Source organism: Phyllostomus hastatus, unplaced genomic scaffold (genome assembly GCF_019186645.2).
Source record: "Phyllostomus hastatus isolate PE091 unplaced genomic scaffold, TTU_PhHast_1.1 phas_contig_137, whole genome shotgun sequence".
Lineage (NCBI taxonomy): Eukaryota > Metazoa > Chordata > Mammalia > Chiroptera > Phyllostomidae > Phyllostomus > Phyllostomus hastatus.
Window position 1 is genome coordinate 4645579 of NW_025333583.1, and position 14712 is coordinate 4660290.

The 14712-nt window shown below is 48.6% G+C and overlaps 1 protein-coding gene across 1 annotated transcript in view; it reads left to right on the forward strand.

Moving 5' to 3' along the window:
• Window positions 1-12063: 12063 nt before the first annotated feature.
• The window catches only part of AP1S3 (adaptor related protein complex 1 subunit sigma 3), a 57270-nt gene continuing 54621 nt past the window's right edge, over window positions 12064-14712 (forward strand). Inside the window, exon 1 of the mRNA XM_045855966.1 lies at window positions 12064-12237. Coding sequence (XP_045711922.1) covers window positions 12235-12237 — 3 coding nt within the window. The 5' untranslated portion in view covers window positions 12064-12234. The remainder of the gene's footprint in view (window positions 12238-14712) is intronic.

Sequence of the window (14712 nt, forward strand, 5' to 3'; positions counted from 1 at the left end):
AATGTGATTCACACATGGTCAAAGAAATGAGGCCAATGCAGAAGAAAGTAGAAAGCAAAGGGTGGTGTTCCCTGAATCACAGCAGATAAAGAAAGTGCTGTAGGAGATCGAGCTTTTTTTTTTTTAACGTTTTTTAAAGATTTCATTTACTTATTTTTAGAGAGAGAAGGGAAGGAGAAAGGGAGAGAGAGAGAAACATCAATGTGAAGTTGCTGGGGGTCATGGCCTGCAACCCAGGCATGTACCCTGACTGGGAATTGAACCTGCGACACTTTGGTTCGCAGCCCGCGCTCAATCCACTGAGCTACGCCAGCCAGGGTGAGATCGAGCTTTTAAAAAAGAAAAGTTAATACAAACTAAAATGCATCACTAGTAGTAGTCACAGCAATAATTATTGAATACTGACTTTTTAATCCTGCCAGTGTGGTTAGGAGTGTCTACGGAAAGTAACTGCACAGGGGGATCTGATCATACGTTCCTAACTTTTTAGTAAAATGTTCTTCTTGGCCTTCAGCGAGCCCTGTCCGTCGTTTCTGTTCCTCTAGGTGAACACACCTTTGAAATGCTTCTTTTCAGTTCTCTCTTCTAGAGCAGGACCGCTCTCCAGAGAACACAGAATCTTAATCCCATCCCTGCTTTGCTCCCTCCCTTCCACACAAAATCTTTTTAAGTTCTCCTTAATTCCAAATGCACAAAAGAATGTGCACCTTGTTGTTTTCTTGGGAGCATTCACCTACTGAAGTAAACCCTTCTCGTCCTGTAAGACGGTACCAGTGTAGCAGAACCCCTGGGTTCTGTCGCTCTGGGTTCTATGCCCGCTGCCGATAAGGATCAGGATCCTCAATGGCTGAGTCTTAAGAAAAGGAAAGGAACTATTTATTCACAAGTTATGCAGGTTTAGAATAATGGTACAATTCTGCTGTTAAATCCCATGCTCTTTGGAAACAAGAAAAGAACACCCACAAACACACAGTCCTGCCCCTCTTTGCTAAACAAGGCCAGTGAGAGGTACCGCCTCTCAGGAAAAGAAATAGAAGTCTGTAGTTTAGCCGATTCTCATGTGTATTCTGGCTTCTTTCAGTCATCCATGCTCAGCTAGGCTCCTGCTCTTAATGCAGTACTGCCTCATCATGGTGGGCTGGGGCAGGGGGTGGGGATCCTTCAGCATCCTTTCAGATTGAGTGGCCAAGCTCCCGGACTGCTGCTACTTGGTCAAGACACTTCTCTGCTCCCAAGCCTCATAGTTCAGAGAGACAAAGAGAGAGCACCTCTCGTGACTCTCCTACTGTCCTTCCCACATGGCCCAGAGCTCACATGGCTGAGAGAGATCAGCTGCCCCTGGGCCTGGGTTTAAGTCCTGGCGTGGTTCTTCCTCTGTAACTCCATTTCTGACTCTTCCCACACTGGATTACACCTGCCAGTATTCTGGAACTCCATTTCTGACTCTTCCCACACTGGATTACACCTGCCAGTATTCTGGTTTCTTCTGCCTTCCCCAGCTGCCATGGTTAGTCTAGGCAGGTGTGGCCCTGTGACAAAAAGCTAACTGCCTTCCTGCTCTCCGTACAGTAAGCCCCTCCAGCTACATGGAATCCTGAGTTAGAGTCACGCCCATCTCCCTGGCAGGCACGGATCTTCTCATTTCTAGAACGCTGGCCAGGTTCTTTAGATATGCAAAGTAAGTCTCAATGGCCCTCAACTCGCTGCTTTCCTCATCCCCCAAATGACAGCTGTGGGGGTTTTCTCCATTTCTGGGAGGGACCTCTAGTTCAGCACCCTGATACACCAGCACTCAGCAGTGTATGAGCCACGTTTTCCTGGGCAGGGGTTAGGTCTCCATCTTCCCGCTGTCCCAACTCACTGGAGGGTTAGATGGTTCTGATTGTTCTCCATCGCCCTTCCCACTCCTTGCCCCAGGTTTTGAACCACTGGTCTTGAGGTTCAGTCCCTCTCCTGTGTGGAGGAAAAGGGGCCACATAGTAACCCGACAGGCTCAGGGGAGGCCTGAGAGTCAGCCTCACAAACTCAAAGACCTAAAGTAACCACAAAGGATGGTCTAAAATTAAAACTTGTTAATTAAAGGCAGGTAGTCATGGCAGGTACCCAGTATTTTTCCCTAACAAAGGCCATTCTTTACTTTAACTAGGCCAATCAATTGTCTTTTGGGGTCTACGATTACATACCTTTGGAATGTCAAGGTAGCTTCCCTTTGTCCCAAACCCCTTGGACACAGCCTGAGACCACAAGTGCCCTCATTGTTATTGTTATACTACTAATTGTTGACTGTTAACTAATCTGTATCCACCTATGTAAAAGAAGTATGTGTCTATCCTTTTGCCTTTTATCCAGTCCCAGAGGTTTCTCTGCTTTGCTTTCTCCTGCCTTCCCTAATCTATCACTGATGCACTTCATGTAACCCCCTCCTGGCTTCTCCTTTGATTCTAATGTATAAAATAAGGTGCTAACCTGCCATTCTCTGGAGCATTTCTCAGTCCGTTGAGATATGGCTTCCTGGCAACTGTCGTCAGTTTGGCTCAAATAAACACCAAAACTCTCTACAGGTTTGAATGTTCCTTACGTGGACACCCAACACATACATTTCTCTATTGGTTCTGCACCTACGTTTCACCTAGACGTGGCCACAGGATGACTTGGGGAGTGCAAGTAAAAGCTACAAAACTGAAGGTGGCTGCTTATCAGGAGCACCAGAGCCAACAATTCTCTAGTTACGTTGAAATTTAAAAATCAGCCAAGGAGGTGCCCTGGCTGGGGTGACTCAGTGGATTGAGCACCAGCCTGTGAGCCGGAGGTCACTGGTTCGAGTCCCAGTCAGAGCCCATGCTGGGCCAGGTCCCCGGTTAAGGGGCATGACAGAGGCAACCAATTAATATATCTCTCGTACATTGATGTTTCTCTCCCTCTTTCTCCCTGCCTTCACCTTTCTCTAAAAAGTAAAATAAGTAAAATCTTAAAAAAATGAAGAATAAAAAATAAAAATCAAAATCAACTCAGGAGTTCCACAGGAAGCGGACAATGTTTAATATCAATGTGGCATCCAGCTTCAGACCAAATGAAGGCCTCTCAAGTGTCAAGGTGACTCTTTCTGTCATGGAGGACAGGTGACAAGCCAAGGCAGGGAGCAGGAGGGATACACATCCCACCCACTGGCTCAGCAGTCCTTGAAATTCTGTGTATCTTTTCCACGATCTGGGAAAGAAAGCCTTTGAAACTGTGCTTTCATCCTAAGGCCTGAAAGGCCAGAAAGGGCCCATAATGCCTAAAGGAAGAAGATTATTAACACTTGGGGGAGTTCATGCCCCCTTCCTGGAAAGCTAGTACCACCTTCACCTGTCAATCAACATGTAACTTCTTCACCCCACTGCCCCCCACCCCGCCCCACCAACTATGTAAGTCCTCAGAACAAAGGCTCTTCTTCTTGCTCTCTCGCTCTCTCTCTTGCTCTTGCCACCCCTGCCCTCGCCGCTCTTGCTCCTGCCTTTCTCCCCCAGCCCATTCTCTTCCATGAGAACCTATCACCAATAAACTCTGCTTGCACGATAATAGACTTGCTGATCCATAATTCTTTACTGCATGGGCGAGAAGAACCGAGTTTCTGGGAGTTTCTCCTGTAACATTCCTACCCAGCTATAAGTCTGGCCCCCAGACATCACACCTATGTCTTGGGTGACTGACTCATCAGCATCACCACTGAATATGCTGTGCAGCCCCAAGAACTTCCTGGAGAGTGGTACCTGTTCGAACATTCGGAATTCCAAAGTCCGGTGGATGTAAGCAGTAAGGAAAGCGAGCAAAAGTCAGACAAAAGTGGGATGCACTTTTATTTTATTTTTATTTTTTAGAGCTTCTTGGGGTGGCATGGATTAATAAAACCGTATAGCTTTCAGGTGTGCAATTCTATAATAATCGTCTGTATATGGTGTGTTCGCCACCCCAAGTCAAGTCTCCTGCCGTCACCATTTATCCCCCCTTTACCCTCCTCCGCCTCCCCAACATTCCCCTTTTCCCTCTGATAACCATTCCACTGTTGTCTGCATCCATGAGTTGTGTTCTGTTCAATCTCTCCATTTTTTTTCACCCATTCTGAAAATTCCCTCCTCTCTGGCAGAAACAGTCTGAACAGATGCCATCTGTTCTCTGTATCTATGATTCTGTTTATAATTTATTTATTTTGTTCCTTAGACTCTACATATAAGTGAAATCCTATGGTACTTGTCTTTCCCTCAGAGGCTTATTTCACTCAGCATAATACCCTTTAGGTCTATCAGTGCTGTTCCACAAAAGGTAAGATTTCCTTCTTTTTAAAAAATTTTCCTTATTTTATTTTTAGAGAGAGGGGAAGGGAGGGAGAAAGAGAGGGAGAGAAACATCAATGTGTGGTTGCCTCTCACATCCCGTACTGGGGACCTGGCCTGCAACCCAGGCATGTGCCTTGACCAGGTATCAAACCAATGACATTTTGGTTTGTAGGCTGGTGCTCAGCCCACTGAGCCACACTATCCAGGGCTTGATTTCTTCCTCCCCCTCCTCCCTTCCTCTTCCTCCTCCTCCTCCTTCTTCTTCTAATATAGAGCTGAGTAGTATTCCTTTGTGAAATGTACCACAGCTTTTTTATCTACTCATCTGCTGATGGGCACTTGGGCTGTTTCCAAATTTGACTATTGTAAATAACACTGCAGTGAACATAAGACTGCATATATTCTTTCAAATTAGTGTTTCGAGCTTCTTTGAATATATTTCTAGAAGTGGAATTGCTGGGTCATAAGGCAGTTTCATTTTGAATTTTTTGAAGTATCTTCATCCCACAGTGGCTGTACCAGTCTGCATTCCCACCAACAGTGCATGAGTGTTCCCTTTTCTCTGCATCTTCTCCAACATTTCTTTGTTGGTTTATTCACGGTAGCCATTATGACTGATGTGAGGAAATACCTCATTGTAGTTTTCATTTGCATTTCTCTGATGATTAGTAATGTTGAGCATGTTTTCATGCATCTATGGGTCATTTGTTGACACAATCACTGACGGGCAGTGACCGCGGAACGCTGCAGATGGCTCGTTGACACACAAGAAAAACATATACAGAGACAACCAGGTCCTGTGGGGAAGTAGGAACAGAATGGCCACTCTCTCTAGTGGGGACCGCCCTGTTCCTCCACGCTCCCCCCGCCCCAGAGGCTTTTTATTGGTTTCATCTGCATAAGAATTCAGGTAAAAGCTCATTACTCATTTTTAGGAAGTAAGGATCAAACAATAGATAACAAGGAAGTCTGAGTTCCTATTTTGAGTCAGGGTCAAAGAGCTGTAAAACTTTCAGGAACAAACTCACTTCTTCCTTGGACCCTTATCATTCAACTGAGAGCATTCTAGACAAAGCAGGTTTCACAGGATTTTACATATTCTTTCTTAGGCCTGATCACCCAGGGAACCCACCTTTGACAGCAGAGCTGCACCACCCTCTGTCATTGTTTCAGGCTTTGGTGGAACAATGGAAGTAAGGCAACCAAGAGATAAGAAGATTTTCTTGGAGACAATGAGGACTCAGGCTATGTCAAAGCCGAGGAATTAGGGTCCATCACCCCCTTTTGCTGTAGCCCCCAAAGTCCTTCCTTGGGGGCCTCCCATGTGAGCGTGTCTGTCTTAGGTCGTTCCCCCTTGGGGAATCTTACCTGTCACTGGCTAACCGACCAAGCTTTTTGGGGTTCAGTTATGAATAGAGCAGCAGAAGCAGCATTCCTGCCAGGGAAATAAGCTTTTGTCTCCTTGCTGGCTCATAGTTCCAAGGGCGTTCCCTTAGCCTTAGCCTAGGCGGGGGTTACAGCTTCTGATACCAGGCAGGGCGGTTCCCAGCAATTTGTATGTCCTCTTTGGAAAAGTGTCTATTCAGGGCCTTTGCCCAATTTTTTAACTGGGTTGTTTGTTTTTTTGGTGTTGAATTTTGTAAGTCCTTTATAAATTTTGGATATCAACCCCTTATCAGAAGTATCGGCAAATCTGTTCTGCCATTCTGTGGGTTGTCTTTTTATTTTGTCAATGATTTACTTTGCTGTGTAAAAACTTTTTAGTTTGATGTAGTTCCACTTGTTTTTGTTTTTTTAAAAGATTTTATTTATTTATTTTTAGAGAGACGGGAAGGGAGAGAGAAAGAGAGAGAAACATCAGTGTGTTGTTGCCTCTTACACACCCCCACTGGGGACCTGGCCCACAACCCTGACTGGGATTCCAACCGGCGACCCTTTGGTTCGCAGGCTCGTGCTCGTGCTGCAGGCCCCTGAGCTACAGCAGCCAGGGCCTGTTCATTTTTCCTTTTGTTTCCCTTGCCCAAGGAGATGTATCAGAAAAGATGATACTAGAAGAATTGCCCAAGATTTAACTGCCTATGTTTTCCTCTAGGATTTGTTTTTTAATCCTCATCGAAGGACATTTTTCATTTGCTCTTTTAGAGAGAAAGAGGAATAAAGAGAGGAATGGAGAGAGGGAAACATTGAGGAGGAGTATCGACTGGTTTCCTTTGTATACACACCCAGAGTAGGGTGGGTGTGGGTCGCATGTGCCTGTGCCCAGACTAGGGATGAACCCGCAGCCTAGGTATGTGCCCTGACTGGGAATCAAACCTGCAACCTTTTGATTATGGGATGACAGTTCAACCACTGAACCACACCAGCCAAGGCTCTTCTACTATTTTTAGGGCTTCAAGTCTAACATTTAAGTCTTGAATGTGTTTTGAGTTTATTCTTGTGCATAGCATAAGAAGGTGGTCTGGTTTCATTTTTGTGTGTGTGTATCTGTCCAGTTTTCCCAACACCGTTTATTGACTAGATTGTCTTTACTCATTGCACGTCCTTATCTCTTTTGTCAAATATTAATTGACCATAAAGGCATGGTTTTATTTCTGGGCTCTCTAGTCTCTCCCATTGATCTATGTGTCTGTTTTTATGCCAGTACCAAGCTGTTTCGATTACTATGGCCTTGTGGTATAGCGTGATCTCAGTGAGATGCGCTTGTAAAGGGAATGATGCCAATCCGTTCAAACCAAGACCCAGGGTGGGGAAGGCAAGTCTCCAAACACCGACTGGAGGATCAAAGCAAGGGTAAGTCTTCATATGTGAAAATGTTTTGGTTGTTTTGAAGGCTCACAATCTTTTTTAAAGATGGAAATATTAATTTTATTAGTTTTAATTTAAGTACAGTTGACATATAATATTAGTTATATTACTCTCAGGTGTACAATATAGTGATTCACCTTATACCTTGCAATGTGATCAGCCCAGTAATTCTCTAAGCATCCGTCACTGTGTAAACTTATCATGACATGGCAATCATCCCTTTGGTCTCTGTTTTTACGAGTCTTTATTCTGTTCCGTTTGACTTACACAACAATAAAAGAAGGAACGAAATCTTGCCATTTGCGACAATATAGATGGACCTAGAGAGAATTATGCTAAGCGACATAGGTCATACAGAGAAAGACAAATACTGTGTGGTTTCGGTTATACGTGGAGTCTAAAAACCAAAGACCCTCAAACCCACTTGGCACCCACTACGCTGACATTTTCTGTATTTTCCGTGGTGACTGTAACTGCCTGACAATGAAGGTGTATCTGCATTCCATTTCCCCTTTTCTGTGTTGATACAGCTGGGATAACCATCAGCCTGCTTTGTGGAAGTATCTTGTGCTGAGCAAGACAAACACAATAAGAAGCACAGGAACTCCTCTTCCCCATTCCATTATTCTGCGGTTCAGTTAACATTTAACTAGATCACCATTATGATGGGAAAGAAAGACCTGGATCCCTTTCTCACAAACCCTGTTTGATGGCCTCTCCTTGGCTTCTTTTACGTTTTAAAACTCATTGCTTGATCTCTCTCCATTTCTAGAAAATTAATATTTTGGTTTATGGACTGGCATCATTTCCATGTGTAATCATGCCCCAAATTGTTCTCCTCCTCCCTCCCGCCGCGAACTCCATGGTGGCTTTCACTTCCACTGCGTTCTCTGTATTTCCCATTGCCATTCAGCTATGGAGTGATCTGAGAAGTGAAACTCATACATCGAGCTCCCCTACTACCAGGGCATTGGTGTGAGCCATTGCACACACAGAATCGCACACGCAGGCTCAGACACGACCTGAGCTGAAACATACATCACACTGTGCACCCTGGCTTCTGCCGACGATGAAGAATGGCGCGTGTGGAGCCCCTTGCAAATGGAGCTGGAGCTGCCACCCCAGACAAACTGCCCTGCACGTCCCACTCCTCAAGCCTTTGGACTGCTGAAGCTGGGCAAACTCGCCTCTGGACTGGACCCAAGCAGCACGGTATCCCAAACAACGGTTTGTTATGACTAGAACTGAAAATCAAAGATACTCTTTGGAATGAGCATTGCTGTCACAGGTGGGCACAGGTAACCAGGTCCTTGGTGATCAGGACAAAGAACTGAACCGAACACCCAGAGTTTATAGCAGAGAACATGGGAGCAGGCCAACTCCAAGCAGAGACTGACCTCATGGGCTGGAGGAATTCTATTCTCATAGGGTGGATCCTTCCTGGCTAGTTTGGGCGGGCTTTTATTGTGCAAGGACAAGTAGTTGTATTACTTTAAAGCTACTGTGCATGTGGTCTCCCATAATTTTCCTTGATTGGCTATGGAAAAGGAGGCCACACAATGTTAATTTATTATAATGCTATTATAATGGAGCAGGGGTCGTGTGGTATCTTCTGCGCAGGTGTATTCATGAGTCACCATGATTCAGCGCTTTTCCAGAAAGCAGGAACAACTGGTCTTAGAACAGGGTCTCTGTCTTGAATGGATGTTCTTTATCTTAGCCCTGGGGCACCTCCGGAGTTTCCTCCTCCTTGACTATCTCCTGCCTCCTCACTATTTAGCTTACCTGCACCTTTCTTTCTTCCTTCTAATCAGATAACTGTTCCCCTTCCCTTTCTCATAAATACCCCTTGCGTTCACTTCCTAATGAGAACTCTGTTTGGGTTCCTACCTGATTCAGTATTTCCTGAAAACCTCCTCTTTTGGATCTCAAGTAAATGCTTGTTGCCTTTCACTTTGGCCTTTTGTCCTTAGGTTAACATCACGACAGCAGATTTTGAATCTAAAGGCCCCATCAGGATGGGACCAGGAAACCCCTCTTCACAGTGGAACATCCTGAGTCCATTTGAAACCGGAAAAGAGACCAGTGTTCGAGGTGCCTGTCACTACCAAACCCAATAAGCAATGGCAGCGATTGAATCTTTTATGGGCGCTGTATTCAGATGGCCGGCGATCTGAGAAGATGGTGGGTTCATACCCTAACTGACCGTCTTGCCTTCTCTTTCCAGGCCAGACTTTTTATAGCAGGGGATAAACAAGGTGCGGTGAGGGCTTCGAGATTCAGGGAGGGTTAGGTGATAGAAGCTGCAACATTCCTGTCTTGAGTAGTTAGCTGTTCCCAGGGGTGGTGGTCAGATGTCTCTTCTGAAACACAAAGGTCCAGATGCCTCCAGTTGTCCCCAGGCAGGCAGTAATCTATAGCAGTGCCCCAGGAGGTCAGCTGTTTTTCCAGGAGCCAGGCCGAGCCTTATCTGTAGTTTCTGAAACAAAAGCTTTAACATACACATTACTTGCTAGACTTACAACCTTTTACCTCAAGCTCAAATTTTCCAAGTCTTGAGTCCCCTGTCACCTTTAGGGCCTCCAGGTCCTCAACAGGGATGGCCTCCTTGTTGACCTCACATACAGCCTAGAGTTTGAAAGGGAGCCAAGATGGGATAGGGAAGTCAAGACTCAAAAATGCAAGCTATTCCACGGAGACACGTGAATGCTCTGAGTCAAGATTGCTTAACACCCCTGCAGTGTCCCGAGTTGGGTCTGCCTCGTGCGCGGCTCCGGAGGGAATCAGCGTGAGCCTCGGTGGAGCCTCGGTACCTGGGTTCCAGGCTTAGCTCTGCCTTTGGTTAGCTGTCTGTTCCTGCTTCGGCCTCACTCCCTCTGCGTCTCAGCCTCCTGTCTGTACAATGGGCATAGTACTCCTTGAAACAATCGACAAAATACAACGGCAACTATAAAATGGGAGAAAGTATTGCAAGCCTTGTATTGAATTACAGGTCATTTGGATGGCCAGAGAAGATAACCTATGTGAAGCGGCCAGCCCTGAGACTGGTTTGGGGTGTGGTTTGAGAATCTGGAGGGAAGAACATTAGGGGGAGAAGACTAGGAGAGCATCCGCAGCCTACGTCAGCAAGGTCGTGAGGGAGGGCAAGGGCTGCTAACAGCTTTCAAGTGAAACTCCCTTATTCCATAATCAAACTTTCCCTAACATGGGCCGCACAGTCAGGGAACTCTCTCCTGCTTTAATCTTTTACTTCATGCATGGCAAGAGCATTGAGATTTCTTTTGCTTTAAAACTCACCTTTAGTCTTCCCATCTCTTTCCGCTAGCAATGGAACCCTTAAAGCGGGAGGCTCTAGGTGCTTTTCATAGATGAGCCAGGTGTGTGACACCGGGCTGAGCCCTGCCTTGAAATTAGGTAGAAAGAGGAGATCCTACGTGCTGAGACCGAAAGTCCAAGATGGGGGGAGAAAGCGGGGCCTGCGCAGAGAATTAGGAGTTTAGAAAGCAGCTCTCCTCCATTCACAGCAAGTCGTGGGCCATCTGTCAGGAGGCAAACTCACCCCATCCCCTGGGGGTTCATGGTTAAATCCTCCTCCAGAGCCCTCTGGCAGATGCCGCACACCGGGAGCAGAAGCCACCAGGGGTGCAGTAACAGAACACGGAGCCTTTGGAGAACTTTCGGGTTGGAAGCTGTTCTGTCTTGGGGGTTTTATTGTGCATGGTGCCCCTGATGCAGGACCCTTTGCCTTTGGCTCCTGGTCATCTCTTGAACCTCCCCTCACTTAATCCCAGCCACAGAGGCCTTGTCTGGGGTCTTTTAAAAAGGAAAGCTAAATTTTTGTCCCCCCTGAGCCCTGGCTTCTCATCTACAGGTCTCCTGTCACCTCCTCAGCTGTTGGCCTTCCCCGACCTACCTCTCCCCCTGCCCACCCACCCGAATAAACGTAGCCTCCCCTGTGCCTACCCCAGCAACCTGCACACACCTTCTTCTCTGTAATCTCACCTGCCTAGCACTGCCCTCACTTTGTAATTATTTATTTACTTTTTTATTTGTTCCCAGCAGGAAGCCCCGCTCTCCTGCAGGGCCTGGCGCAGGGTAAGCACGAGTACATGCGGCTTCAGTGCATGGGTGGGTGGAGCGTGCCTTCCCTCCCTCCCGGTCACCTGAGCCGGCCCGCAGCTCACTGAAGGCGCGCAGCAGCACACCCGGGGAAGGACTCGCACCAATTTTGGTTTCCAGAGACAGCCCAAGCAAAGGTTCTTAACCTTTTGCGGGTATGGGTCTGTCTAGGCGTTTGATAAAACCTACCAAGCCTCCCCAAAGAACATAAATACGTGCTCAAAACTCTTAGAGTGTGGGGGTTGGGGGACTCCTAACGTCCCGGGTAAAAAGTCTAGACTTAAGAAAAATCAAGGGGAGAGGGAGATTGGAGACTCAATGCCAGTCTTAGGAGAGGCCTCTTCAAACCGGGAGGTTTAAAATGACCCATGGCTTTTGATTGCAGTTATATACAGTATATAATAGATACAATGCAATATATATGCAGGAACCGATTCCAGCGCGGGCAAACGCCCCCTTCATGCCCGGTTTAGGAACGGACAGCCCCCGGTACTTTCCGCGAGTGTATCGGGAAGTATCTTCGCCAGGTCTGCACAACGTTTGTGCAATGAATGACACTTTCGCACCGCAGGGTCAGGAAAGCAGCACCCCCCTGCCGGGACTCCCACCGCTGGGGTTTTCAGGGAGGTCCTCGCGGGTTTCTGCCGCCGAGCAGAGGCCAAGGTGCAGAGGAGCGCGCAGGTGGATTGGCACCTGAGGCCTCGAGCATGGCGCTGGGCGGGGCAAGCTGCCTCGGGGTGAGGGTGCGGGGAGGGCGGAGGAAGGGCGGGAGGGATAACGGGAGGGGCGGGAGAGGAATCGGCTGGGAGGAGTCAGCAAACTTTCAGTTCGAGAGCATTGTGGGAAGCAGCCATGGTCTGAGGCGGGTACCTCACCTGTCAGCCGCGCGGGCTCCTGCACTCCGCTCTGGCACTCCGCTCCGGCCCTCCACGGTACCGCTCTCGCCGCTCGGCACCGGCCAGGCTGGGGAGGTGGCGGCGGCGGCCCAGCCACCATGGTGAGTGTGGGCGATCGGGCGGCGGCTCTGACTCGGGAGTGCGTGCTCCCTGGAGGCACCTGCGGCGCCAGGCTCCCGGAGGGCGCGCCGATCTGTGGGGACGCCCTGCCGGGTCAGCTGGAGCTCCCGGGCCAATCGGCGCCTGTGGCCCCGCAGTCGGGACTATGGGGACGCGCCGGGACACTAGGAACATCAGTCTGGGACTCTCGCGGCCACCGGGCACCACTGCTTCATTCATTCGATCAAGGTTTGCTGAGTGCTTAGTCTGTGCCAGGCACGCGCCAGGCGCTGGGGACCAGCGGGGGACCAGGTGGAGACTGCTATCTGGGGCTCACGTTCTAGGAGGGAGGTGTGGCTGGAGGGAGCCGTGTAATACACCAGTAACATATAGATAACCTCCGAGAGGAAGTGCTCTGATAGCTCTGATAGAGAGGATGGAGGGGTGCAGAGGCAAGCCTGCAGAGTGGGCGAGCAGGAAAGGCCTCCTTGAAGAGGCGGTGGCGTCTGAGCTGTTGGAGGTCCTGGAGGAGTCCTGTGGTGGTGGCCGCAGAGAGAGCAAAGGCCAGAGAAAGGTAGCGGGGCCTGTTGAGGTGGGGCCTTATAAGCCAAGTTAAGGAGTTTAGTTTTTATTGCAACTGAATGGAGGGGATACTTAGGAGCATTTTTGCGGGAAAACTAACCTTATCCTTTCCATACTTTTAAAAGATCTTTTGGCGGTTAGTGGAGAGTAGAATGGTGTGTGTGTGTGTGTGTGTGTGTGTGTATGTGTGAAGAGGGGTGTCAAAGTGAAAGCAGGGAGACCAGTAGCAGTGCTCCAGGTGACGAGTAGTCCTGGTGGCCTGCACTTGGGTGGGAGCAACAGCACCAGGCATCTCCTGCCTGCTCTTGCCTCCCGCCCAGATGGCGTTTTTGAGAGTGCAGTGTCCTGAGCGGCACTAGACCCGCTTCCCCAGCTGAACGCACTCATTGCATGTGAGGAGGGACGCAAGTGACCTGCAGGTCCCCGGTGCACTCTGCTCCAGTGGGCCAGGACAGGCAGGCGGGACAGGACCCCAGGCAGGACTGCGTGGGTTCGGAACGTGGATGGACAAGGGGAGCCGTGGCGTGTTGAGTGCCCGGACAGGCGGACCACAGGTGCCGGTTCCTAGGCGAGGTTTGCTGCACGGACTAGCGGCACTGTCGTCGTCTGTCGAAGGTTCCCTGTAAGTACAGCGCAGGGCAGAAAGGAGGCTGTAAATAATGGAGCAGCTTTCTTGGCTTGCTCAGGTTTCCCAAGGAACGCGGTGGTGGCGAGCAGCGTGGCCGCCAACATCATTTGCCTAATGGGGGGTGGAATGAGGCCCTGGAAGTTTCGGAGCAGCACGGGCTGCTTCCACTCCACAGGCTGGGCCGGGGTCCATGCTCACGGTGCAGCACCTGCTGGGGAGATGTGATTTTTTCTTGCTGGAGTCCTACGATCCGTTGATCAGGAATGTGCGAAGTTTCCCTGGTTTTCCACCAGGGCTTGCCCAACAGGAAACATTAACATTCTTGAGCACTTGTGATAGAACAATCTGTATACTCGGCCCTTTCTGTCCATGATCTCAGTCCTTGCAGACGAGGGCAGCAGGTGCTCTTTGCCTTTTACCTGCTCTGACCTGTTCTGGCAGCGAGTCCGTGGACCATCCCTTGACCTCGCCATGCCAGTTTGCTTATGGACACGGTACTTGTTCCAAACTCACACGGCCGGGGTTCTCAAACAGCAGTCTGGGTACCCGGAGGAGTCCCTCAGACTTTTGCGAGGGCCACAGGCCAAACTGTGTTCATGATAACACAGGATATTATCTGCCCTTTTTCATGTTCATTCCCACGTGACCGTCCATGGAGCTTTCTTGAGGTGCATATGACCCGGGGCGGTGCCACCAGTTCAATGCGGAAGCGTCTGGGAGAGTCCAGCTGTCTTCTGTTGAGCCAGGCACCACGGGCGCTTGCCAAACTGCAACAGTGCCACTCTTCTCGCTAACTTTTTTTTTTTTTGCTTTGGAAAATATTGTTACTCTTCATAAAAAGTTATTTCTGTTAGTGTGTCATAGCTTTATTCTTTTAAAAAATAAACTGGTAATGTTTTTCTCTATTTTAATGGATAATAGACGGCTACAACCTACATAAACAAAAATTTGGGAGAATGTCTATTTTTTAAGAGTGTAAAGGAACCAGAGACAGGTTCTGTGAGTCAGTGCAGATTCAAGTGTGTGGAGCCACTTTGCCTGCAGTAAGTGCTCAGGGACTGTGATGTCTCATCTATTTTTACTGTCACCTGGTAGGGAAGAATAAGTGGACCTCCCTGTTGCCCTGCAGCGCTAGGTTTTTGGGTGAGGGCCACTTGTAACTCCCGTCTTTGTCCTGCTCTGTTCCTGGTTCCTGACTCTTGCCAGCTCTTCCTCTAGGAAACTGGAAGGTGCTCATAGCACCCCACCTAGCACATGCACCCGGGAA